Raw genomic sequence first — 26,344 nt, 5'->3', positions numbered from 1 at the left:
TCATTTGTGAAGAAATACGTTTTAATTTAGGAATTCTTATGTGAATCACATGTAATGAAAAATGTTCAATGGTTCTGAAGATCCTAAAACTACAGTAACCAGCCTTTCATAAATGACTAATTATCACTTTGTTTTTTACTAGTTTATAGGAAATTGTTTTTCTAGTTGATTGTTGCACTATTTTTTCTTGATTGTTGAAGTTACTTCACAGAAGTGCTCTGTTTAACTGTTGAATGAGAAAAAAGGTTAATAAAATATGAATAGGGGTCAACCTGGATCTGCCAAATAAATGTATTCATCTTTCTAAGGCATTACAATAGTACTGAATGCAGACTCTATCGGCAGATTCTCAAAATCAAGTGACTTGGAACCAGATCTAGGCCAAAAGAATCTGATTGGGTAATCTCTAATAACCTTTTTTATGTGAGTAATAAATAAATAACTCTTGTATGAAACCTGGAGTTACTACTGTTAGTTATATACTTGTTAAGACAGGTTACCATAAATCAAATTGACTTGTATTAGTATGAGAAACAGTAGTACCAACCAAGTTCCTGAAATCTGAGATTTTCACCCCCAGTGTTGACAGTGTTTCTTTGTCGTAACAGTTAGATTTTATTGCCTTTTTGTGATCTTTAACCTAAAATTACCAGAAAAGATTGCAGCAGATATGCACACGATTTGCTTCCCAGCCTTTTCCGTCAGCTAAACACACAAATAAATGAACCAATCAAAGCCATGCACTTCCTGATTTGACTTCACAAACACACCTACCATCCTCATTTTGACTCCTTCTGGTCTTCGTCTCAGAACTCGTCATTTGGTCTGCCACTTGTTTGGAAAACGATTTTCCTTCTGATTATTGCACTAAAAGGTAGGTAATACTTCAGTTCTTGTCATGGGCACTTGAAGCCTTATTTTAACATCATTTTTATCAATTATTTAAATTTTGTAGGTATTTCTTACTGAAGTAAATACAAGATACTGACTTCTACAAGACTGGAGTGCCTTATAGAAAATCAAACTGAAAAAGCCTGTTTTTCTTTCCAGATTTGTGATGATTTTCCTGAAAATCTTCCCAGAAGTATTCATGATTCTGTCACTACAGAGTGGTTTTGCTTGTGTTCAGGAGACAGGTAGGAATCCTGAAAGCGCAGACAGCACAAAGATGTCTCCTTTCATAATAAAGACTGGTTATAGTTATCAAATTATTTGATGTGGAGAAAAAATGTGCACTATTACAAAATAACGGCTGCTTTCTCACAGTTCTGTAGGGGAAAGAGAAAAAAATGTAAGAAATTTCTATAACAAACATAACTGAAGCTTTGATAGCTGACGTTAACATCATTAAGGCATATGAAAGGTGATACCCAGTGCTGCCTGTGCACCCTTTAAAATATATTTTGAAATGTTTATATACCTGGACTCAAATGTAGGCACAATAAAACAAATGTGTGCATTTATTTAGCATGAAATGCTTGTTATAAATTATGAGTTTGCAGTCATGTGCTCCAACAATGTTCCAAAACTCTCAAATGCTTTTTCCCAGAGGGAGAACATTATTTGGGGGTAGAACTTTTCTAGAAAATCTTCAGATTCCTACTGTCAAAGTGTACTTGATCCAGACATCTTGTTTGCTTGTGTTAGTGCCTTGTAACAGTCTGTGGGGAAAGGTGGGGGACTTCTCTCGATGTAGCCACTGGAGACTGAATCCTCAAGTCTCCATCCCTGCTCTGCAAGAACTGACCGTCTGCCTTAATCTGAAAGTTAAGGTATTGATGAGAAACAAGATGAGGGAGAAACAATGCTGTTATGAAAGCTTAGTTTGGACTAAAGCTCATCTCACGTTTAGGCTGAACTTACTTCCCTACTACCAACAACAGTCTTCATGTACAGACATCCTGCTGCTCAGTATGCTGAGCTGGGCTTGGGCGTAAAAGGAAAGCTTTTGGTTGTCTGGTTGTTTGGGGAGGAGTGGAAAACCCTGCCAGTAAACCTCTACCTGTCCCAGTGGTACTCAGTGTGCATCACCTGGTCTCAAACAAACAACCTTACCCTGTTTGTTAATGGGGAGCGAATAAACATGACGGCAGGTGAGTTTCTCTTTAAATTTTCAGTTTAAGTCAGGATATCTATGCCATGTTATAGTTCAGCTGAAATGCAGCTGAGAATCAATTTCAACTTTGTTTTTCCTGCAGTTTCTTATCCAAGACCTTCCTCCTTCGCATCCCCCTCAAGCTGCAAGCTGTCCCCCAATGGGTCTCTCAGTTTGGGTGCAGGACACTATATTGATAAGGGAAATATTCAGGTGATTCCATACAGCAGTTTCCCAGGCAAATTATCCATGTTTCGGATGTGGGGGAAAGAGCGCAGCAAAGCAGAAGTGACGTCTTTGAAATGCACAGAGGGGGACATAGTGAAGTGGGAAGAGGATCACTGGGACACACTGTCCTGCGGAAGCAGCAAAGATTTAAGCCTCCTGTGCGGTGAGTTCAAGTTCACAGTTTTTGATTGCATGAACTCCAAGTAATGTTAATTTGAACATTTTTTCAGTTTTCTCCTTTTATTCTTGTTACACGGCGGACAGTGAATGCAGTAATGTTGTGGTGCCCCTCATTGTGCAGTCCCTGTACTGCTGCATTTGATTTACACTTGCAGCTTAATATTTTATATGGAACACCTGTGTTTTAGCTCGTTGAACAGGAAAAAAAAAGCTACTGTATGATTGAATGCAGGTACATCACAGACTAAAAAATTAATCATATACCTGTCAAAACCTTTCCTTTTCTACAGCCTGCAGTTTTAGTCTACTTTAAGAAATATGTGCCTAATCACCTTTTTCTGGTGATGCAACCTGATAGATTTCTAAAAATTAAATTTAAAATAGATTTAAAATGTTTTATTTACAACTGTTAAAACAAATAAAAAATTGGAATAGCATAGATGTACATTTACAGATGAATATGTAAATGTTAAACATGGTTATACCATGGTCCGGATGAATACTCAATTCTTATTGGCTGCTGGGTGTGCATTAAAAAGATATTCCACAGGATAACCGCTAGGTGAAAAAAGAAGTTCCGGTGGCCTAGCTTAAATGTTTTGTATCACTGCGCTGGCTTCTATAAAACAAACTTTTGCTTCATCATTTGGACAAAAACAAGCGGTAAGAGGTGAACTTTCTCTCTGAACTGATGCTTTATTTAGCCCATCGGAAAGATCCACATCTATCTATCTATCTATCGCTCGAATCTTGACTGCAGCAGTGGTGCGGCGTGACGCGGACTATTTGTTCCGTGGTGCGGAGCGACAAATAGTCCGCTTTTTGTGAGAAAAGCAATGCAAAGCGGAAATAAAAAACAAGAAGTAATGACTAAAAACTGGTTAATATTTATTGCTTTTGTAAGTGACCATGGTATAAGCGGGTTAATGGCCTTCGAAGTGTGCATTGTAACTTTTTAACGCACTTCCTGGAAGCAACCGTCCTCCGTCAGGCTTCCACGACGTGCGTTAAAAAGTGATAATCCACACTTCCTCTGGCATTAACCCTTACTGAACATGCAGTTTTTAACTTTCATCATGATTTATAATTCTCTTAAAAAATTAATAAAAAGATCATTTGTTTTTAACGATAAAAATTTGTTGTAGAATAGCAATTTTATGTTTGTCTGTCCTTAATAATTTTGGACTGAATTTATCTATTTATGTATTTTGTAGAATGGTCCTTTTATGAAGTGAGATTGCTCATTGAGATCATCCGCTACGACCAGAACAACACTGAGCTCTACAGAGCCAGAGACATCGCTCATCGCTGGGTAAAGCTCACAACTGTCTGTTTCCTTCCTAAGCTTATTAATCAAACCTAATTAAAAAATGTAGTCCAAGTTAAAAGTAGCTATTGCAATGACTATCAGTTTTGCAAAGAGAGAAAAATGTCACTACAGTTAAAAACACTATCATGTTATTATTTTTCATATTTGTCTTTTTTGAATCTTTTGTGTTGGACAGCATCATTTTTGACTCCAATCAGTTTTTTTTGTTGACCTCTGTTGCAGCTGCGAGTGGTTCTGCCAAAAAGCATCTATCTACACAGAGTGTCTGTGTTTGACATCATCAGGTTGGAGATCATTTAAATTTACAACACTGATATTACACGCTTTCTGTAATAAATTGCGTGAAGTCAATAAAACTTGTTTTTATGGTATGTGTCAGAGAAGCTGGAAGCAATGAACCCAAAGCCATGTGAACTTGTCTGATGTTTTATGCAGCTCTTCCAGTGAAGAACGTTTAGGAGGAGCGACACCAGCTGAAGACAAGCTGGTAAGCACACAGACTCGCAGGTTTATCAGATGGCTGTTAACCAAAAGCAAATACAAATGTCCAGGTGAACGTGTTGACACTTACGGAGTGGGACTGAAAGATTAAAATGTCTATAATTGCTCCGTTTAAACTGAAGCTATAATCCATTTTACATTTTTTAGAAGGAGTGGGCGGGGCCTAATATCAACAGGTAAGGTGATAATAATTCTTCATTTGAATTTTCTGATAGCCATCCACAAAAAAAAACAGTTAATTGCACTCATCTTGTTGTAAAGTATGAATTAATAACAAATGTGTAAAAATAATATGTTGCATTTGGAACTTACAGCTTGCAATTTGTAAAAACCTCTTAGAATATTTTCCACAATTAATTTGAATTAATGACTCAAGACAACTAGTAAAAATGATTTCAAACATTAAGACAAAATACGCTGAAGTTCAACCCCAAATTTTCTTTATATATGTCCTTCATCACTGGAAAAATGCAACAACACCTTAAAACACCAAAAACAATTTTTTGTTTTTTAATTGAGTGGGTCTTTAAGTCAAACTTGCTCCAAACGTTTTTCACGATAAAAATTCACCAAGATTTTAAGAGAACAGCATTATTTGTCTGAAATAAAACTGACGTTTTTGGAAGAAAGAGAAAAGCCAGAATGAGATGTCAGAACAAACATGAAGCTCAAAAAAATCCCAGTGCACATCTGTTACTTTTTTAAGGAGATAAGCTTGACTAGCCTTTGTTTTTAATTTGGTACAAGTTGAAAAAGCAGAAATATCAGTTCATCAAAAAAGATCTGGGGTGACTTATTAATCAAACAAATCAGTTCACAATCAATTAAATGTCAAATATTTTAATTCCTCCCCAAAAATAATTGTTAGTACAGTCTGGTTTTATTAAAATTGTTTCATCCTTCCACGCATCCATATTCATAACCTGCTGAATCCCTTTAGGGATCACAGGGTTGCTGGAGCCAATCCAGCTACGATTGGACAAAGACGGCATACACCCCCAACAGGTCGCCAGTCTGTTGCATGGCTTTATACCTTATGATATCACATTTAACATTCATAACAACTGAACATAGGGTACATTTTATAAGATACTTAATTTCGTTGTTAAAAAGAAAAATTCCAATCCAATTCCAACCTAAATGACGTTGCGTTCCAGCAACTGTCCGGTATGTTAATCTCCCCTATTTATCTATTTGCTGGATTACTGACTGATCGTTGACTAATCAATCCCAACTGGTTATGACCTAACATCAAAAGAACTAACAATGCAAACTAATGTGAGACACTACTACCTCCAACTGTCAATAGTGGCTACAACAGAGAAAGACAAAAATCAGCTTAAACTCTTTATAGTAGGAAAGGCCATATGGTGCAAAGTATGATATGTCACCAAGACTAGAAAAAAGATATTGGGGGGAAAAACCTCCCCAAAATAGTGATTTGGGATATAATTTACACAGCGGTGTCTCTCCTAAAATACCCCTTTATTCTGTTAATTTAGGATTTTTATCTGCTTTTTTTCATTTGTTACTAAGAAAAGATTGTTTGTTCTTGGGGTTTTATCTTATAACCCCATATTACTGCCTTCTTTGGGTTGTTTCCAAGACTGAGAAGACCCACATACAAGCAGATTAGAGGATAAATGGACCCCAAAATCCTGCAAAAAACGTTCTTGTCCACTCCAGAGTTTCCTTCCGAAGAAGATTAAATGCCAGCAAGTTTAAAAGATATTTCTGTAAGAGAAAGTAAAAGCCCACGAGTACACTCTCCCCTCATTCAACAGGTTTTACTGTCTGGTTCATGCCACAGTCTCCCCTCCCATGGATGTGGCGTATGTGCAGAATGAGATACACAATGACCTCATGGAAGCCTACCATGACCCTAGCGGTGTGCTGCAGCTGAGGGCGGATATCTATACCATACGGACCACTCCTGTTGGTATGTAGGGTTTCTCCAAGGTGATGCATCATTCAAACAGAAAAAAATCTGATACAATCATTTGTTTTCTAGATAGCTTCTCCATTGCCACCATCAGCCCTCCTCCAGTGGAGACAGACCCCACTCTTTCCACAACCACCAACCATATAGCTGGAATCTCTTCTTCTAGTCCCTCACCAACCACCACGCCTGAAGTCCCATACACTAGCATGACCACTAGCATGACCATGACCACTCCCACAACCATGACAACGACCAGGACCACTCCCACCAGAGAAACATCTACCACCATCTTCCCAACAGGCCTTACAAATGTCTCTGGTCAGACAGTCAAATCCATCAAAATTTACACTAGAAATAAAAGTAAAAGGCTCCAATTTGTCTATTTGTCCTTGCAGATCTGTATTTTGAGATTAAGATGAATGTGTCCATAACAGGAGATTATAACCCTCAAGAAGTCCTGCCTATCTGGGTGCGTCTATAAGGATAAAAAGCTCCCCGGTTTTACCCAAAAATATATAATTTAAGTTTTACACATCTAAATGTCACTAGTATAAAATATTCTGTAAATACTCAAACATATATTGTAAATGATAATGTTATCTTCGTCACAGCTCAACGTGAGTCTACCTGATGACCGGATGGTTGTGCTGGACATTCAGCTGATCACCAAAGCTGAAAGGTACATGTTGAAAACCAAAGCAACAATCAACTCATCTCTGTATACATAGAAGTATCTCTAGAAAATGAAAATTGAATGTGAATATTTTGAGTTTTTTCTTGTTTGCAGACAGTTGTCCTATCTGCAATCAAAAAACATTTCCTCTGATGCAGTAAGTAGAAAAATTATGATCCTACTAAATACTTTCACAGTGGTTTTATTCTTGTACTTGTGCCAATTCTGAGTATACACTCAACATTTTAGAGTTTTTTATTAGTGTGCTTTTAATTGGTGTTCTTAATTTGAATTTCTCTTTTTTTTCTTTTTTCTTTCATTTCCTGACCTTCAATTATCATTTTTCTGTTCTTCTTAGCAGTTCCAAGAGATTTTTTCTGTTTGTAATAATCTGATGTGAGGAACTTTAAGATGTATTTTTATATAACTTATGCTATATAAATCCCAATCATCAACATTATCGTCTTTGCAAATTAGGATATTTTTAATGCATCTTAAATTAAGATCTACGCAGTTTTTTAAAGCATATTTTAATGAAAGAGTTCCTCAGTGATCCAAACATTGACCTTGATAAAGGTTATCAGAGAGTAGCAGAGTCAAATCTGCAGGCAAACAGGAAGACATACAGAGTCAAATGAGTAAATTCATAAAAAAAATAAAAAAATAGTCCAAGGCCTCAGTTTTAGCAACAGACTTGTAAATCGTTCTTGGACCACTTTGGAACATTGACACTGAGCCTAAATCAATTGGTAAAGTTTGGTTCCTCGATTCTTAAAAAATTCACAATTCTAGATACCTCTTTACCTGCTCCCTTAAGGGGTCACCACAACAAATCTGACAAAATCTAATTCTATCATTTGCAACTTCCTTCCTTCCAACAAACACTCCAATGTTCTTCTTCCCTACATCCATCAGCCTCCTCTTTGGTCTTCCTCTAGGCCTACTTTCTACCTCAACGTCCATACAGATCCACATCTCTTCTTGTGCCCAACCTGTCATTCAAGTCCTCATACATCCTTTTGTTTGGCCTTTGCCCCCTATACATTCTCGTCCAGCTTTTCCCTGTACTCCTTGTTCTCTCAGTGTCTCACTTTTTTTCCTCTCCAGAACTTCTTCATTTTATCACCAAGTCCCCTTATTTGCCACATTCCAGATGGCACTCCTTCTTCCCAGTCTCCCCGATCACTTTAGCTTTAACTGTCCAGTTATTTAAATCAGTCTCCCAACCCTGGTCCAGAGGGAAAACTGTCCTGCATTTTTTTTAACCCTACCCTGCTCAAACACAACTATTTGATTTTGATGATTACCATTATCAGGCTTCTGTAGATCTTGAGGACGAGTTGAAACAGGTTGACATAGAAATCCTGCCGGACAGTGCTTCCTGAGGACCAGGGTTGGAAAACACTTATCTAAATTAACTTCCAGATCTCCTAAAGCTGACCTACCTAAAAGTCACAAAGTACTCTTCCTTTTTCAGCTTCCATCACTTGATCCTCCGCTTTGCCCTCATATTCATCATCTTCCTCACCCCCAGTAATCCTACACACCACCATCCCATGCTGTTTGGCTTCACTCCACCCAGCCTGTACACGTCACCCTATGATCCTCTTTTCTCTTTCAAAATTGTCTTCTCCACTGCCATGTCCATTCTTTGAGTAAAGTCCACCACCATCTGTCCTTCAGCATTCCTGTCATGAATACCAAACTCCACCATTACCCACATGTCCATCAAAATCTATCCCAACCTTCACTCGCATCCTTTTTTTTTTTGGATATCCTGGATCATGTCATCCATCTCTCTCCAGCATTTCTCATTGTCCTTTTACTTAGATCCCACTCAGGAGCATAACCACTGACCGCATTCAACATCACACCTCTCTGGTTTCTCAAGAGCAGAAATGATCTTAAATTAAAAAAGAAAAATCTCTTCTAAAAAAGTAATGATCTACCTTAACCTAAAAGCTGTGATTCTCATTGTTTCCCAGGTGTCCATACGCCAAGCATCAAGGTATGGGGAAGCTTTGATCAAGTGAAAGCTAAACATATTTTTTGTTCTTAGACCAGAATACTTTCAAATTTCTCAGTCGGAGTCATTTTTTTTCTTTGTATTGTTCTTTGCTGTATTTAAACCAATTATATTTGTGTCATTCATGATAAAACTGTTTCTCTGTTTGCAGAGAAAGATTGATTTTCCAGGTCCAAGTCTTGATGCTGTTTGCAGACACACAGGAAATAGTAAAGCAGATCCGGGATCTACTGTTGATCCCGTATAACAATGGCTCGATCACCATAGCAACAGAGGACATAGAGATAAGTCGCATTTGTGAGTAAGATTAGGACTCACTCATAGGCACAAACCTACAATTCAGTGACTGTGTTTCTAAAATTATGTTTTCTCTCTCATGCATCAGTGGTATATAAATGCAACATGGAAACCCAGCAGACGCTGAAAGGTCAGTTTACGTGGCTTGAAACTTCAGGAGGAAAAACTGCAGCACTGTCATGCCCAAAAAACCCTCTCCACTCTGCCACTCGACACTGGTGAGAGTTCTAACACACGGGTATCGTAGTGCAAACTCATAATGTTATGGCAAGAAATAGGTAGTTGTAAATCAATGTTTTGGTGATGGAAAATATAACTCAAATCATAGATGATTAAAAAAAAATCAGTCAGAACAGATCTATTTAATGAGGCATTTTTAGTTTTTTTGCTTGGTAATCCAGAATGTTAAACAATAATTACCGGTAGATTTCATTTGACAGACATGTAGGTAATAGTGGAAAAAAATATTTATTAAATATATAATTTTTAAGAATGCCAAACTACATTTATAAAAAAAGATAGGAAGGAGGAAAAACATTTTGTTTCTTTATTAATAGTAAAGGTTTTATGTAGGAATTACCAAAACTTTTTGCAGTTTTAAAGATTAATCTTTAGCCTGAAAATCTACCAATTTTTGTCTTTTGAGCTTCAACATCACCGCAAACAGAACTAATGTTGGGTGATCATTTCTACTATTAGTATGTGAAATCAGACAGAGGTTAATGTGTTTGGTTAAAAAACTATCAGCATAAATTTAATGCATCATTAGATAGGGCTCTGTCTGGTTATTGATTATTACCATTGATTTATATTTTTAAGGTTTGTCCCCGTTTTCTTTCAATTTGTTGACTCTGCTTCCCAGCGTTGAACAGCAACTATGCAGTAAAAACATCAGTTAGATTTTAGTACCTTTCAGGGATCATTAGCTAAATGATTTTTAGAATAACCTGCGTTGTGTAAAGTCATAAATGGTGTTGTTATCTAGTAATGAACTCGTTAAGATGTGTGTTAAGTCTGGAATATTTCATGGGCTGAACGGCGGTGTAATAGCTACAACTCTAACAGAAAGAAGGCCCTGGTTCAAATCCCAGCCGGGTGTTTTCTGTGTGGAGTTTCCAAAAACATGCATCTTAAGCCAATTAATGTTTCTAAAATTGTCCTAAGGTATGATTGAATGTGTAGTTGGCTCCAGCATCCAAATCCCATTACTATTCCATTACATAAAACTGTTTCCAGAAAAAGCCCTTAATTTTTTTTCTGCCTAAAGAAAAAATAAGAAACTATCTCACTTCCCCTTTTCATGAGTTTTTGATTTTCCTTTTTATTGTTGGACAGTGTTGGAGCGAATAAATATGGACCTTCAAATATAAATTGAAAATAATTTAGCTTTTATAATACTGGAGATCTGGTACCTAAAGGTTGGACAGAGATTCCTGTCCAGGTTTGTGCAAATTTTTGACTCCCCAACATCCATTCCTGTTCTTTAGGATTTCATGCTTATTGTACAATTACTGGTATGAAGCCCCATAAAATTGAGTTTAACTGAATTGAATCCACCATTCAAACGTTTAGACACAACCATACGGGCAGTTATCTCCAAACTCTTGACTTCCAATGTAAAAGATATTGAATACTTTTTTTTTTCTAAAATAAATGTTTTTCATGTGTTTGCAGCAAAGTTTGCATGCTGACCCACTGGCTGGATTCAAATTTGGAAGACTGCGACCGAATGGTGGAAACTATCCCCGATCTGGATGATATAATAGTTACTCCTGGTTGGTTGAGCTGCTCGTCTTGTTATTTGATTATTCATTCTTTAAAGTCTAAAATTACAGTAAACCTTCTGTTGCATGGTTGATTTGCCAGAAAATGCAATGGATGTGGTGGAGACAATTGAAGATTTATTAAGAGACAGCTCCACTCTGCTCTACGAGGACATGGTCACAGTCCTCAACAAGCTGAAGGTTATTCTAAACGTTAGTGTGGTCACACCCAACCTGGGCCAAGCTGTAATCAATGTCATTTCAAACATACTGGAATCAGACAGCAACTTGACACCTTTTACCAACACGTAAGGACGAAAACTTCAGATGAGATCAGAATCTGTGCACTTTCTAACGTTTTCTCTGTCTTCCCCCACAGTATTTTAAACATTACAGAGTCTGTGGGGGACAGGATTGTGGGATACGAAGGCTCCTTCACCCTGGTTGCTCCGGCGATGGCTCTCTCAGTGGTGGATGTATTTCCTGATCAGTTTGACAGCTTATACTTTGGAGTGACGTGTGACCTGACTGGTATAAACCCTGAGGTTAGACAAAATTCACATTTACTAAATATAAAATGCGCAGGTAAGTCACATGTCTCTACATGTAAAGATGATGATAAGTCTGAAACTTGGAGCAGATCTGTTTTCTAGATTTTTGGGGGGTTTCAAGAAAATACAGGCCTTTTTGTTTTTTGTTTTTAAAGAAACCCCAAATTCTTTCTGATTAATTGTTTTTATTAATTTATTCATCGGTCATTTAATTAAAACACGATGAAACCCGTCCGTATTGACTTGTGGGAAAATAAACATTTTGTTTATGGCTTATTTTTATTTATTTATTTATTTAAGAAATAAAGACAGAAATCGAAATCTGTGGGGTTTTTTTATGATCCGTAATAAAGTTAATTTTTTTTTTTTTAACATCTGATAAGAAACTAAACACCTTAAATAGATAAAACTGCAACAGGAGTTAGCATGAAAATTTTAACAAAAGAAATTACAGAAATATTTCATAAACTCGTATCAGATTTCTTGTGTTTCACTGAATCATAAAAACAGAAGCAACATTAATTGAAGATACTTATGTAGATACAGACACAATTATTCGAGATATTGGAACTTATTTCGTCCACAAATGAACATTAAAAGACATGAAAACCTTACTACACATTCCTCCTTCTGTTTCAGATTTGTATTGATGAATGTCCCCCCAATGGCACAGTGGCGTTTATCTCCCTTCCATCTATCCTGAAGGACAGCTTTCCAGAACACGACCTAAACCAGAACCCGATGAGAGTCCAGTTTCAGTTCTACGGCATCCCACTGCTCTTCCAGGTAAAAAAAGTTTTTTCATCTCGATAATCTAACAAACAGGCAAGAAAACAAATCCAGGGTGCTCCTCAGAATGATAAGTTACGCAACTGTCATGCTTCTTCAGCACAACCACAAGCAGCACATCCTGAACAGCTTCGTGGTGTCTGCCAGTGTGACCAACATCAGCGCACCAATCAGAGACCTGGCTGAAGACGTCACCGTCATGCTCCACCATATGAAGCCGAATGCAGTAATCCGTCACACAAATATAACTTTCATTTTAATCAATTACCTTTTATAACTAACCATTTTAACCTATGCTTCATATCAAGCTTCACAAAGACGTGCAGTGTGTGTACTGGAACTTTAATAAAAACAGTAGGTCCCAATTAAGTCAATACTCTAAATATAAATCAATTTCCTTTTGGACACAGAGAGGATGTCTGTTGAGAGACTTGGTGGATTTTTCTGGTCTTCTTCTTACGTTCACATACAGACGGACACGGAGGCTGGGATGACGAAGGCTGCCGTAAACACAACAGCAGCTCTGACTACACAACCTGCCTGTGCAATCACCTCACACACTTTGGAGTTCTTCTGGTATGAAGCATTTACTGGTGATTCACAGTTTCCTGGAAGAACAATTGGACTATAAAAAAAAACATTTAAACCGATAAACAAGTTATTTTTATGAAAATATCAAAGGAACAGAAGCGTTTAAGGACTCTGGAAAACAGGCAGCTGTTGACTCTTGTTGAGAAAGTCGTGTGTGTCTGTTTGTGTGCACAGGACGTCTCCCGGATTCAGCTGGACCCTGCTAATGACCAGATCCTCACCATCATAACCTATGTGGGCTGTGGACTCTCGTCTCTGTTTTTGGGAATCACTGTCCTCACTTACACAATTTTCGAGTAAGACTCAAACTGCACAGTTCTCCTTGTTTTTTTTTTGGATTTTGACAACACACGATCACATTTATCCCCACACAGTATCCAGTACGCAAAAATGGAATTATTCTGAAAATGGTGAAAGATTGTTGAATATCGTCTAATGAAAATAAAAAGTCTGCCCTGTCTCCTATTTCAAGTGGTTCACTTTCTCCCAATTATGCCGTTTTTCTGATCAGCAAGCTTCGCCGAGACTACCCGTCTCAGATCCTGATCAACCTGTCCTTGGCCCTGCTGGGCCTGAACCTGGTGTTTCTGGTCAACTCCTGGTTGTCCTCTTGGGGGGTGTACGGCCTCTGTGTGGCTGTTGCCTCCACCCTGCACTACTTCCTCCTGGCTTCCTTTAGCTGGATGGGCTTGGAGGCCGTTAACATGTACTTCGCCCTCGTCAAAGTTTTTAACGTCTACGTGCCCTCCTATATTCTCAAGTTCTGCGCTCTGGGATGGGGTGAGTCCACGGCACACTGTTGACTCACATAATCGAACTTAGAAAAAAGGAATTAGAAGAAAATCTAATCTTATTGTTTTTGAACTTTTCTTTAGGGATTCCACTGGTGGTGTGCGTCCTGGTGCTCATTATCAACAAAGAGGCTTATGGCGGTCACATGACAACCCACTCTGCCTTGCTAACGATGAACAATACTGACAACTTGTAAGTTCCGGTTTAACTTTTATTGAAGTTTCATTTTATTTTTGGATTACAGTAGATCTAAAATGTCCATGGACTGGCTCAAGTTACACAGAAAGAAAATTATTATTGTCACCACTTGAGGGAGCTAATGAGTAACAACTGATGGAGTTTTGCTATTATGTGAGGTTTTGCACATAATAGCACTACATACTACAATTCGAAGCACCTATGAGCTGATATATAGCATTTGATCCTATATCACTGATGGGAGATTATAAAGTGCAGAAACACTAAGATCAGAATATTTTATTCTTTACAAGCATTTCTGCTTTGTTCCCTCAGTTGCTGGATTCAGGACAACATAACATTTTATGTTTCCGTCGTTGCCTACGCAGCACTGCTCTTTCTCTTCAACATCGGGGTAAACAGTTCTACTAAAGTGTTCAGCCACGTCTCTGAAATATTGAATCTGGAGGATTTCGAGCCACATTTTTCTGAGGCTTACTTTTCACTTCCTTTCAGGTGTTTGTGGTGGTTTTGATTCAAATCCGCAGAATGCGTGTCAACAGTCCCGCGGGGACCCCAAGAGGACTTCTGCATGACCTGAAGGGAGTGGCCAGCCTCACCTTGTTACTTGGACTAACATGGACAGTTGGCTTCTTCACCTGGGGGCCAGCGAGGATTTTCATGCTGTACCTGTTCTCTGTGCTCAACACACTGCAAGGTTGCTTTTTCACTGGACTAACAAAGGAAACATGATGAAACCATAAGAACTAATCTCAACTGGAGTCTTTTTCCAGGACTTTTGTTGCTAAATTTGATAAAAACTACAGCGCTTTTGTTTCCTATTTAAGATGAGCGTCATTACAAACAGAAATGAGTATATGACCATGAAGGATTTCTTAAAAAATACTTTTAAAGAATAAATACTATTGGTTGATCTAAAGCAGAAATTCAACCATCCATCCAACCAGCTCCGTGGCCTTGTGGTAGAGTGTCCGCCCTGTGACTGGAAGGTCGGATGTGCAAATCCAGGCCGAGTCATACCAAAGACTCTAGAAATGGGAGCCAATGCCTCCCTGCTTGACACTCAGCACTAAGGGGTTGGATTGGGGGGTTAAGCCCCCAAATGGTTCCCAAGCGAGGCTGTGTCTGCAGCTCTCCGCTCCCCCAGGGGATGGGTCAAATGCAGAGAACAAATTTCACAGACCTAGGTGTGTGACAGATAATGGTACTTTAACTTCCAAACCTGTAAATCCCTTTTGGGTCACAGGGTTGCTGGAGCCTATCCCAGTTACTATTGGGTAAATTACAATTTCAATACTCATCTATAAATTACATAAATGTTTTGACTCGTGGACCAACTATTTGTAATGCTGAAATGTTATAAACACTGTCCTTAAAAAAAAAACAGTAAAAGCAGTAAAAATGCAAAACATGTTTGTGTGCTCCCAAAACGACAGTTTGTTTAATCTAACTTGTGATCATTTCTTTATTTCCTAAGGGTGATACAGTGGTGTTAAGGCCTAGTTTGTTTCTTTCAAAATCAGCAAAACCCTAAAAATTTGAATTTGTTTTGGCAAAAAGGGATACCAAAGGGATACCAGCCAAATAGTGTTAAAGGGGCTTTAAATTTTTTTTTGCTCCTTCAATTATACATGTTGCCTAGTTATACACCTATTTTTTTATGCAAATCATAAAATTATTTATTGGCAGAAACCCAGAGTCAATGTGACTATATGATAAAGAACTTTTATTTCTAAAGGTGAGCAGATAACCAGTAGATTTAAGTCTCTAGGCCTCTCAATTATAGTTACTGTTTTTGTGCAACAATAAAAAAAAATCATGTGGTTTTCTAGGACGTAGTTTCTGCAGAGCGGCAGTAGTTCATTAGAAATTTGCCTCTGAGTTGTGGCCGGGCCGACTGGCGTGGAGCAACCCCTCCATGTTAAAAAACAAAACAAAAACATGATTTTCATCAGAATGGGGGTTTAAGAGTTACTTGTCATTTCATTCTGCATGAAAGCAGTAAAGAGTCTTCTTACTTGGTTTGTCTTCCATGCAACCCAGTGACAAATTAACCATCATGAACATTTACTACAGCCTTTCTGCATTTGGCTATTTTATTCTAACATTAAACCAATTATTTGGCTTGTAAAGTGAATCTGTCCCTCATCTGAGCTTTATTTGATCACATGAGCTTGACATGACCAGATGTTAGATTTTATGTTTAAAACCTTCAAATTGGGAGCTTATCTGATCTTTTTTATGGTTCCATTCAGGTCTTTTCATCTTCATCTTTCACTGTCTGATGAAGGAGAACGTCAGGAAGCAGTTTAGAATTCACCTGTGCTTTGGACGTTTCCGACTGGATGAGTACTCTGGTACAGAACAATCACATTATGTTCTCATTTCAGCTGCTTTATAAACATCTTTTTAACAGCCTGGCAGTACCTTGACAGTGGCTATTCTTCGCAGAATGGAGCAACTCCGCGTCGGTTGGAGTCAAGGCCGAACCCAGAGAGAATCTCCCAAGAGCGGCGTCGCAGTCCTTCCAGTCAGTGAAGTCCAGCTCCACAGAGAGCACGTCCGCCTCTTCGGACTCCAGCCAGAGAGATTCGTCCTGCAAGAGACCCCACCTGGGTGAGAAAACTCAGCTCAACGCTGCACAGCTTAGAAAGAAGCTCTAAACAGGCAGGCAGTAATCACAGGCAAAACAGCCAACCCATTAAACGCATTTCATGAAAAAAAACAAATTACAGGTTTCGGTTTAATCTTGTAGAAGTGTAATGTTTTACAGGAAAGTTTCATCTTTTAGCAATTTAATCTGCTGAACGTTTAAACAGAAACTAGAAAATCAGCTGATCACAGCTGCTGGAATGAAGGTCACTGCTTAATGAATCCGCCCCGACATTCAATAATTACAACACGTTATAATTAGGTTTGTTTAAGCACAACTGAGATGACACCAGTGCAATTTCTTCAGAGGGTTCCTTCACAATCTGAGTTTAATTTAAGTTTGACCCAAAACATTTCAGACAGAATATCTCCGCCAACGTAATCAGTTCTTCACACCTCTCCACCTCACACAGATGTTTAATTATCTCGCAGGTCTGTTTGTGAACAGCCTGGCTCTGCCTCGAGTCCAGAGAGGCCCCCCAGATACCAAGACTCTGGCTTCCTACAGGGGGGTAAACTAAACAACAGACTGGAGAACTCACTTTCTGGTCGAGCGGGCACAGAAGACACATTTCCTCGTCTGCACAACTCCAAATTCAAAGTGGGTTATGCCGCCTTTAGCGACAGCGGGCGCACATATGTAATTAACACAGAGTGCAGCCACACGGATATCTACAAGGCAACAGCTTCATTAGGTGATTCTTTCAAGCAGTTCTTTTGTTGATTTTGTTTTTGCTAAATATTGTAAATGAGCCTACAATTATGGAGACATGAGCAGTTGCATCACTTCCAAGGAGGAGTTGGTTGCCAAGCAACTGGTGAACAGAGCTGTGGTGACAATGAACCGTGGCATAGTTTGAAGGGGGGAAAAAAGAAAAAACACACAAGTATGACAAAAGTGTCACCTTGCATACTCTTTCCAAAACATTTTATTCTGCTTCAATCAGCGGTAATGTGATTCTGAATGTCGCTTTGTTCTTGTGAAGTCAGACATCTTTGAAGTGATCATCAGGGCGACAAATCGGAGCCTTTTTCTGGTCATATTCAGCAGAGCTTTCCATTGATTTTAAACGAAACACAAACTCCAGATATGCCGAGGTGTGTATGTACAGATCAATCAATGAGAAATAAAAAATCCTTACAGTGTCATTCTTTTTGAGATTTCCTGTTGCTGCCATGTCGTTCATCAGTCATCTGCATTAAAAAGAGAACAGTGAGGCCACAAAGTCATGTTTCTGAAGCCGTTTCTGGGAAACACTTTGTACAAATAGATTATTGAAAGTTACTGACAATGTAATAGATTACTTGCCTTTTGCCAAGCAGGTAAATGAAACAGGAGACATTGTTAAAACAGCCAAATAAATAAATAAAAGTACAATGTTAGTTTAACATGTTATTTTCTTTAGCAGCGGTTTAACTAAAACAATGAAAAAAAAGTTATTTGACCTGAAGAGAAATGGATCATTACCTGCTTATTATCCCCCTCAGAGTTCCTGACTGGCTCCATCATTTTCCTCGGCACATTAGCAAAATTAACTTTAAAGCCGGCAAAGCCGATCCACCCACAAGCGCATTGGAATAAAAAGGCACAGTTCACAACAGCAGGGTCGTGTTTATTTTTCACAAACACCTACATAAACTCAAAACTGCGGCGTCCACCAAACAACAGAACTGGTCAAACTGACGAAGGAAATCAAGAGAACTTTTGAGAAAACTACTTTCTTCAACAACAGTTCAAGGGCTGAAGCGATCCACCAACTTTTTGGAATTCCAGGGTCCAGCTCCGATGCTCAGAAACTGCTGCTTGACAAGACCTTTAACCGCCTGATACTTGGTAGACTCAGCCTGGGGAAAGAATGAAGACATTTTAACACTCAATGACACTAATGGAAAGGAAAACCGCTAAAACACAAAGTCGACTAAGAGTGTGAACAAACAAAAGTGGATCCTACCTTGGCGCTGAGGTAGGTGGGAAGCTTAAGCAGGCGGGTGTGCCCAGCCAGCTGAGCAACCTGCCTGAAGTAACTGTAGAGGGCTCTTTTGCAAACTCTGCTCGACGAATCGGGTCCACTAACACACTGCGATCTAAGAAACAGAGAATTCAGCAATCAATGAAATATAAGGTGAACAGCTTTGACATAAAAACTCTTTAGTAAACACCTTTAAAACATTCATCTTCTTTTTGTTCATAAAAAAAACCCAAATTAAATACATGAAGAGGTCACATCTGTCTTTGTTTTTTTTGTGACAAACAACTAAAAAAAAAAAACTTACCAGTTAAAAATGTAAAAAAGAAGATTAAGTTATACAGTGTTAATTTGGAATATCACAGCTCCAACTGTCATAGTCTCGCTGTTTTTCAGATTTTTTTTCAGTGCAAATTTTTCACGTTTTTTTTTTTCTATTTTTCACAACGCTCGGTATTCTGCGTCTCGATTGGCTGTAGATCATTATCAATCAATCTCCACTGTGCCATGTCTCCTGATACAGGATTTTTGTTGTCATTCTACAATAAAGGACTTATTTTTCTATGAAAGGTCGGACTTATAATTTAATTTAAAAAGAAAAAAGTGAAAATATTCATGTTTGAAAAAAGTGTATAGCGTGTACACCCTTAAAACACCTACTGATGATTAATCCTACTTTGCAGATTTTTAGAAAGCAAATCCTTGGATAAAAGAGGGATAGATGTTTTCAATCTGAAGCATAGTTTGTTTTTGGTCAGAAAGAGGGTTCACCGTTTGAAGGCGGGACAGGTGTTTTGGTTGCAGGTGGGGATAGGAGTGCTGGGCATAACAGCATTAATAAAAACTGACATTAACAGATGGACAGTAAAACATGTGTCATGTCAAATCAAGGCCATGGCACTGAATCCAACCTGTAACAGAGGAGCTCCAACTCCAGACAGTCGGGGTGTAACAATTCGGCTCAGAATTTCAGAGGGCTCGGTTGCTGTTTAACAAATCTCCCTGATATGTACTGCTATTTTGTGAACTATTATTTTATCTTTATTTATTGTGTGTGTTTTGCTGCCGGACACCTGAATTTCTCCGTTGGGAGATTACCGTAATAAAGTTGTTATCTATCTATCCATTTTCTGTATTTTTTCAGTACGAAAAACTAAGGCAGAAAAAAATTACTTACAAAATGCATGTATTGGTTTTACATAATAAATAAAATTAACCTAAGTAGGTGATCTGCTTAATAAAATAATTCAACGATTAGCTGCCAAGAACCAAAAACTTTGGATACTTAACACTGACCTGAAAAAAAAAAACATTTTAACTTGCACATTTTTTTTTGTAAACCCGATTGTTACAGTCAGGTGATGCTGTTTTAAGTGCGTTGACAGATTGGATGCGTTACCTGTGGCGTACGCTATCTTTGTGTAACAATGTCAACAACCCCAAGCTAACATTAGCGGGGAAACAAAAATGGTGAGCCATATTGGAGTTGTGCAGTTTTGAGCCAGATGCCAGCTTAGACGAGGAAAATGAAAGCGTACATGGATCCATTTGTCTGCAAGTGGACGCATCGGAATGGAGCAGAGCAGGGAGCTTGTGGCCCGCCGTTGTAGGTCCTACGTTACACCGTGTGACATCACAAGAGACCTTTTTCAATCTACATTTTTCATCTGCTCCTCATTCTCACGATTTAAATAAAGACATTCTCAGAAATGCAGTTTTAATCTAAATTTCATTTATACCTTTCCTTCATCATGAGAAAAATGCAACGGGAACATATTTAAAACATTAAAAAACACAATTTTCATTGGAGTGGGTCTTTAAAGTATTGACACTAAAACTGCATCCTTCAGGTAAAAAGCTAAAACTGATTTTTTTCCTTCTTTCAATTGAGTGAGTCAAGTTGTCTGCAGCAGCTGGATTTGGACGGCTGCAAAGCCAAAGATGATGAAAGAGGCTCTGTTCTTCTCAGAGGCTGTCATACCAGCCTTCACTGCAGACTGACAGCGCCTCTACCTGATCACACGACCTGAGTTCAGGAGTGTAAACAGACGCAGCGACAGCGAGGTCAAAAGCCTCAGGCTTAAAGGACAGGGCTGGCGACATATTTCCTTACCCCTCAACCACAGTGCCTTTGCTGGCGTCCAGCACTTCAATGTCCGCGTCTCCGAGGCACCAGTTGATGCTGAGTTTGCCTTGGAGTGGAGACGTCCCCTTCGGTCCCGCCGGCTCAACACACAGAAAGAGGATGCTCTGTCTCTTGTAGGGCGAGGGCAAAAAGCTCTGCCAGCCATCACCCAGCTGGTTGTTGATATCAGACACGTCTGTTATCGAGATGTTTGAGACTCCTACCCAACAGAGAATTTCAGAATAAGGTGTAATAAAATGAAGCCAAGGAAATTAAGCAAGATAATCCAACAAACTTTAAACCATTTAAAGTACACCTAGTAAAATTAATACAATGTATTATAAAGCTTCTGGTTTTTCAGTTTTAAAAACACCAACATTTTTACAAGGTTACAAATACCAGTTTTTACCAACTTAGAATTGCAGACTTTGAAGTTCCTCTTCCTCATAACTCAAGGGTCTAATTTCTAAATATGAAGCTAGATTTATTCGATTTTGGCTAATAACTGAACTGACAAATATTAATGATCTAATATACTCTACATGCCTTTTTTTTTCTCTTTCCAGTTGAAGCCAAATTTTTCCTAATATATTTGAATAATTTTCAAATATTTCAGAATCTTCTAAACAATTTATAAAACTTAAAGAAGGGGCAAAAAACTTCTCCAAGAAATGCTAAAACTCAACATATTTTTTTTTTTTTACATTTCAAATGAAATAGGCTTTCCACAGTCTTATAAAATATCAGATTCATGGCACGTTACCTATCACCATGCTGGTGATGTAAAGAGGCTGGATGAAGTGGCTCAGTAAAGCCCCTTGAACCCCGGTCACAGTCCAGCGACACAACTTGTTACTTTCGGAGAGGCAGCACACTTTAGCACTCCATAAGCTGGGGTCGAGGTAGACTATGGGGACCAGAGCGCCATTGGTGTGATACTGAAGCTTCGTGGTGGTCTTCATGTTAAGGGAGCTTCTACACAGAAGAATCACATCGTATACTCAGTTTAGAAGCACTGCTTCGAAATAAATGAGTTATTATGTTGTCAAAGCAGAAAATATGTTGTTGATGTTCACAGATGTTGTGAGTTTGCTTCTATACCCATGAGATGAAAGGCAGTATTTACTTCATCCAAGAATTGGATTTTTCCACAGCTAACCATTTTGTATTCAAAATGTAGCTTCAAGCGAAACAGAAAACATGAAACAAGAAATAAAAATGGTTAAGAGCAAAAGAAGATAAGCAAACTGCTGTACTGGAAGCTGAAGTTCTTAGTGGTTCCCTCAGGAAAATGGCTGGTGTAGAGATGCAGGCCGATTTGGGGTTTGAGCTGCAGCTGGTGCTTGTCTGCACTTTCCTCAAAAATACTGCTCTCCCTGGCCTTTGGATCGGCATCGAAGAAAAGCAGAAGTTCTTTGTACAAAAACCTGAACACAAGAGAAGAAAAAACATTTGGCAATAGCTACGGAAATTTTGTTTTCCATAAAAAAAACTTCATTTTAAATGATAAAACAGGAAGACGATGTTCAGTAGCAACTGAGATTTAATTAAACAAACACCAGCTAGTTTTTGCTTTGACTAATAAAGAAAACAGTAGATCGGAACTTGAGATTACAATGATCCGGTTATATCAGCTAAGGACCATTTTGTACCTCAAAAGAGCCCTTCTGGCAATTATGATGGCGTGGCAATCATGGACCATCGTCCCGTTGTAACAGAGCCACTTGGCACAGATTGAACGGCCCGCTCCGAGGGCCACCACCCGGTACCGCCAACAGAGACGACCTGCTGTGTCTCGTACTTCTGTGGAAGAATCAAATTCATTTTGAACTTAAATTAAGCTTTGAAAATACTTAAAAGAATTAAATAACTGTGACAACCTGAGGGACATTTGAACTGAATCCAAATCAGGTTTTGAAGAACGTGACTGAACAGAGGATCTGGTCTAAATGTTGACAGTAACAGCAAACATCTGGTGAAGAACCTTTAATACTGAGTGCCAACAAGTGCCAAACATGTTCCCTTCATGTGTGCACCATATCAACCATCAGCAGGTTGTCACTTTAACTCAGAAGTTAACTTGAACAGTTTTCTGTTTACCTGTGATATTTTTCCAAATACACCGTAAAATAAGTTACTTCTTTTTTTAAATGACACTCATCAAATGCAAAAACAAATGTCGTTTTTTTCTTCTAACATATTTGAAAAACGAGTAAATGAAGAAACACTTTACCTCTTGTGAGAAGAAAAGCAGCCATGTGACTTTTACAGCCTTGAAAATCTGGACACCTTTCCAGAAGGTTGTCAAAATTCTCGTTACTCAAAGCAGCAATGTGATTGCTGTGCCAGTCTGTTTGCCACACTAAAAAAATAGAAGAGTTTAATCAAAGACAAAAGAAAAATCATGACAAATCTGTATGAATAGAGGAAATAGTAGGATTTTGGAAACACGGTACTCTTATTTATTCTGATTTTTGTTCATTAAAATACTGTTCAGCTGTTTGTTTAGCAAGACCAATAGTTGAAAGATCAAAATCCTTCATTGTTGTTTGAATGTTTTAGATGAGGAAGACAAATTAACAGTAAAGTATATCAAGGAAAAGAGTTCACAAATGTGCAGGCAGTCTGCCTTGAATCAATCCTGGATCTTTCAGAAGTACAGTAATCTCAAACAAACATGGATGTCGTTCACCTTTCAGCACATCCCATCAGGGGTCGTCTCAGGTGGTTTAGAAGATTTTTAAACCAGACGGCCTTCCTCACACAACCCTGCATTTTATCTGGGTTGGGGACCGGCGCGGGGGGGCCTGTGGCTACATGTTTAGGCGGTAGTCCTGCCCTACACACTGAATGAAGCTCATTCTATGGGAATTGAATGCCCATGGACTGTGCCAGTCCTGCACTTCACCAACTGAGCTACCCAGCCGCTCTCAAATAATCACGCATACTGCTTCAAAATCTTGAGAATTTTAAAATTATGTTTCTGAAGTGGCTCTATTTGAACCACTTGTGTTGGTATTCTGATTTAAAACTTTGTAAACGTGTCTCAAGGTTAATGTTTGGAACCTAAAAATTTTTTGTGTGATTTGGAAGACATTAAAGACGAGCAAATATCCCAGGAATAAGACAGAAAGGTCAGACTACTGACTACTTCCTGTTAGAAAGCATTCATATATTTTGTGCTGCATGTTTATTTGGTATCACTTCATTTTCCTCTACCAACAGCTGCCACGTCCATGTCAGTCCAGTGACAAAACAAAGATAGATATAAAGACAATGTTCTATTATTTTTACTGAACATAAACAGTAAAAAGGATAAAGCTGGTGTAAAAAAGAAAACGGATAGGACGAATTTTCAGTATGGCAATTGGATATTCTCCAAATCAGTCGGATTTTCTTCTTTTGAACCAGAACTGCACCTTTATCCTTTGTGATTTCATCTTGAGCGTTCAAGTGGTTCCTCTGGTCAAGTCGAAGCTCTTCATCTGAGAGAATGTCTTCAACCGGGGACATGCCAAAGTGAGACATGTCAGCTGGGTCGTCGTCATCATCATCAGAGTCTTCCTCCTAAGACAGTTTAGTAAAAACAAACCTTTAGTGTTTCAGATAGTTTTTTTATTTTATTTAAAAGTAAATACAATAAAAGGAGATTTAATACACCAGTATAGGTATAGAACTGTATCTTTGTTTTACTTCTCATTCACTCACCTTACTTCCCAAGAGGTTATCAGAAGTAAGTTTACTTTTGCACTCAAGTTCAGAAGTTCCAGATATTGTCTGCCTTTCACCTCCTTCATAAATTCCAGCTTCTTGTGAGCATTTATGGAATTCAGCATCATCTGTGATATTTCTAGATGGGCAAGAAAAAAAATCCCAAAATATTTATTACTCAAACTGTGTAAACATCCTGAAAACACAGATAAAAATTTACATCTTAAACTACAAGAATAGTTAATTGTTTCTTCAGTAAATGTAGGGAAGATGAGTTTGAAATTAAAAGCTTTGCTTCAGATTGGACAAAAAAAGTATTTTACTACAGTAAAACTTTAGCCTTAACATAGAAAATTATGATTATTTTGTTTAATCACAAACAACCGAAAGCGTGAAACATTAATTGTGATAAAAAATGAAAAGAAACTTCAGAGATTACGTCAGAGTCCAATTATGTATAAATATTGATGTATGTCAGTCAAAAATAAGAATTGTGGAATGCATTAGAGAGGGAAAAAGTGTTTGTTAGGATTATACAGTTGGATACATGACCCACGTCTTCACCCACCTCACACACACACACACACACTCACCAAAAAGACAACAAAAAATAAACCCTCAAACAAATGAAACCTTTTTTTTTAATTACCTCTGCCCATCAACATTGCCATTACTGGGTTTTTCATCTGCATCAGGGACTTTCGATCGGCAACAAACAAACGTTGGCTCGCAGTCATTCCTCTTGAGCCAAGATGCACTGATTCCTCCTCTTGGGTTATAATTAACTGCATTTAGATTTGCCATGCTCCCCAAGAAACCTATACTCAAGCAAAAAACAATCAATTGGGTAAATTGTGGATCCAAAACTAAGAAAACATTGAAATAACACAAACTATTAACTAGCTTTAGGTACAACGATAAACAATCTAAAACTATTAAATAAATATTAATTAATTTATCAAATATAAATTTGATAAAATATATCACGCATAAACTATTTCTAAAGTTAGATTTTAGGTGATTCAAAACAAAGAAACATGCAAATAAATTATTTTTTTTAAAATATGTTGGTTTAATATGTTTATTAAAATTGCCCTAAACTCAGTCAAACATAAAGATAAAATGAAACCAAAAAACGAAAATGTTTTTTAATGGGGTGGAGAGGCTCAATGATCACTTGTTTTCCTGAGCTGAAACTATTCATTGAACAGTCAAATCAATAAAGAATTTCCAAGTCAAAATAAAAACTCAATCAGTTAAAGATGCCTTGTTTGCTACACGCTGTCAACATGGTGACATCAAACGTTTCTACTAGGCTGCTTTAACGTGTTTAAAGTTAAGAGGAAAGGAGTATTTATTTATTAACTAATTTTCTCTGGTTAACTTTTGAAAAGTTTGAAGCTAGAAATTCTTCATGCTAGCTAAGCTAGCGTCACATGCTAACACATTTTGCGACGTTACGTAAACAGCTACGACGAATGCATCGGTATAAAAAGGTTGACATAAAAATAAAAAATATTAAAACGATAACAATTTCGCCGGAGGATTACCTGGTCCCTTGCCTAGACTGTAAAACACGAATGTTCTGCGCGATGAGAGAAGCGGTGAAGTTCCGACCCAACAGTCGGCTTTCAGGAAGGAGGGAGAAAAAGCATAGTCACGTGACTCTTTCAGCAAATACCTTTCTATCATTCATTATTAATATTATTTTATTATTTATGGTAGTGAACACATGAAAGTTTGACTATTTTGTAGATGAAAAATTAATTCCCTTTATGTTTATTACCTTCAAGGTGAGTTATGACGTCACACGTTTGCAATTCGATTCGATTTTCAAAATAAAAAATAAAACATGACTTCCTTATTTTATACAACCTGCTGCACAAACAGAAGAAATAAAATGAAATAAAAAAACATTGTTGTTTTTAACTTT

General features: G+C 38.0%; 2 protein-coding genes across 2 annotated transcripts; one reads left to right on the top strand and one right to left on the bottom strand.

The window, feature by feature from the left end:
• Window positions 1-760: 760 nt before the first annotated feature.
• On the top strand, window positions 761-17,757 carry adgrg4b (adhesion G protein-coupled receptor G4b). The gene is made up of 32 exons (XM_011483205.4): window positions 761-874; window positions 1,051-1,136; window positions 1,648-1,772; window positions 1,853-2,093; window positions 2,199-2,486; window positions 3,718-3,815; window positions 4,056-4,117; window positions 4,269-4,320; window positions 4,482-4,510; window positions 6,119-6,273; window positions 6,346-6,594; window positions 6,672-6,745; window positions 6,888-6,955; window positions 7,064-7,106; window positions 8,935-8,957; window positions 9,127-9,272; window positions 9,361-9,490; window positions 10,947-11,047; window positions 11,139-11,343; window positions 11,415-11,580; window positions 12,226-12,372; window positions 12,476-12,601; window positions 12,684-12,729; window positions 12,848-12,951; window positions 13,141-13,262; window positions 13,478-13,746; window positions 13,842-13,950; window positions 14,272-14,350; window positions 14,452-14,653; window positions 16,212-16,313; window positions 16,408-16,572; window positions 17,041-17,757. The coding sequence occupies exons 2-32, from the start codon at window positions 1,058-1,060 to the stop codon at window positions 17,127-17,129; spliced, it is 3,894 nt and encodes a 1,297-aa protein (XP_011481507.1). The 5' UTR covers window positions 761-874; window positions 1,051-1,057; the 3' UTR covers window positions 17,130-17,757.
• Window positions 17,758-18,200: 443 nt separating this feature from the next.
• On the bottom strand, window positions 18,201-26,108 carry adad2 (adenosine deaminase domain containing 2). Its single transcript, XM_020708695.3, has 11 exons — window positions 25,962-26,108; window positions 25,061-25,229; window positions 24,409-24,550; window positions 24,120-24,267; window positions 22,934-23,062; window positions 22,353-22,503; window positions 21,957-22,127; window positions 21,464-21,675; window positions 20,689-20,920; window positions 18,561-18,693; window positions 18,201-18,453 (listed from the first exon to the last, which is right to left on the bottom strand). Exons 1-11 carry the CDS (start codon window positions 26,101-26,103, stop codon window positions 18,343-18,345), a joined length of 1,740 nt encoding a protein of 579 aa, XP_020564354.2. The 5' UTR covers window positions 26,104-26,108; the 3' UTR covers window positions 18,201-18,342.
• Between the last annotated feature and the right edge of the window lie 236 nt (window positions 26,109-26,344).

This window comes from Oryzias latipes, chromosome 14, assembly GCF_053564925.1.
Source record: "Oryzias latipes strain Hd-rR chromosome 14, Olatipes_Hd-rR_3.1".
NCBI lineage: Eukaryota > Metazoa > Chordata > Actinopteri > Beloniformes > Adrianichthyidae > Oryzias > Oryzias latipes.
The sequence above is the reverse complement of the archived record's forward strand: the minus strand, read 5'-3'. Positions and strand labels throughout refer to the sequence as shown.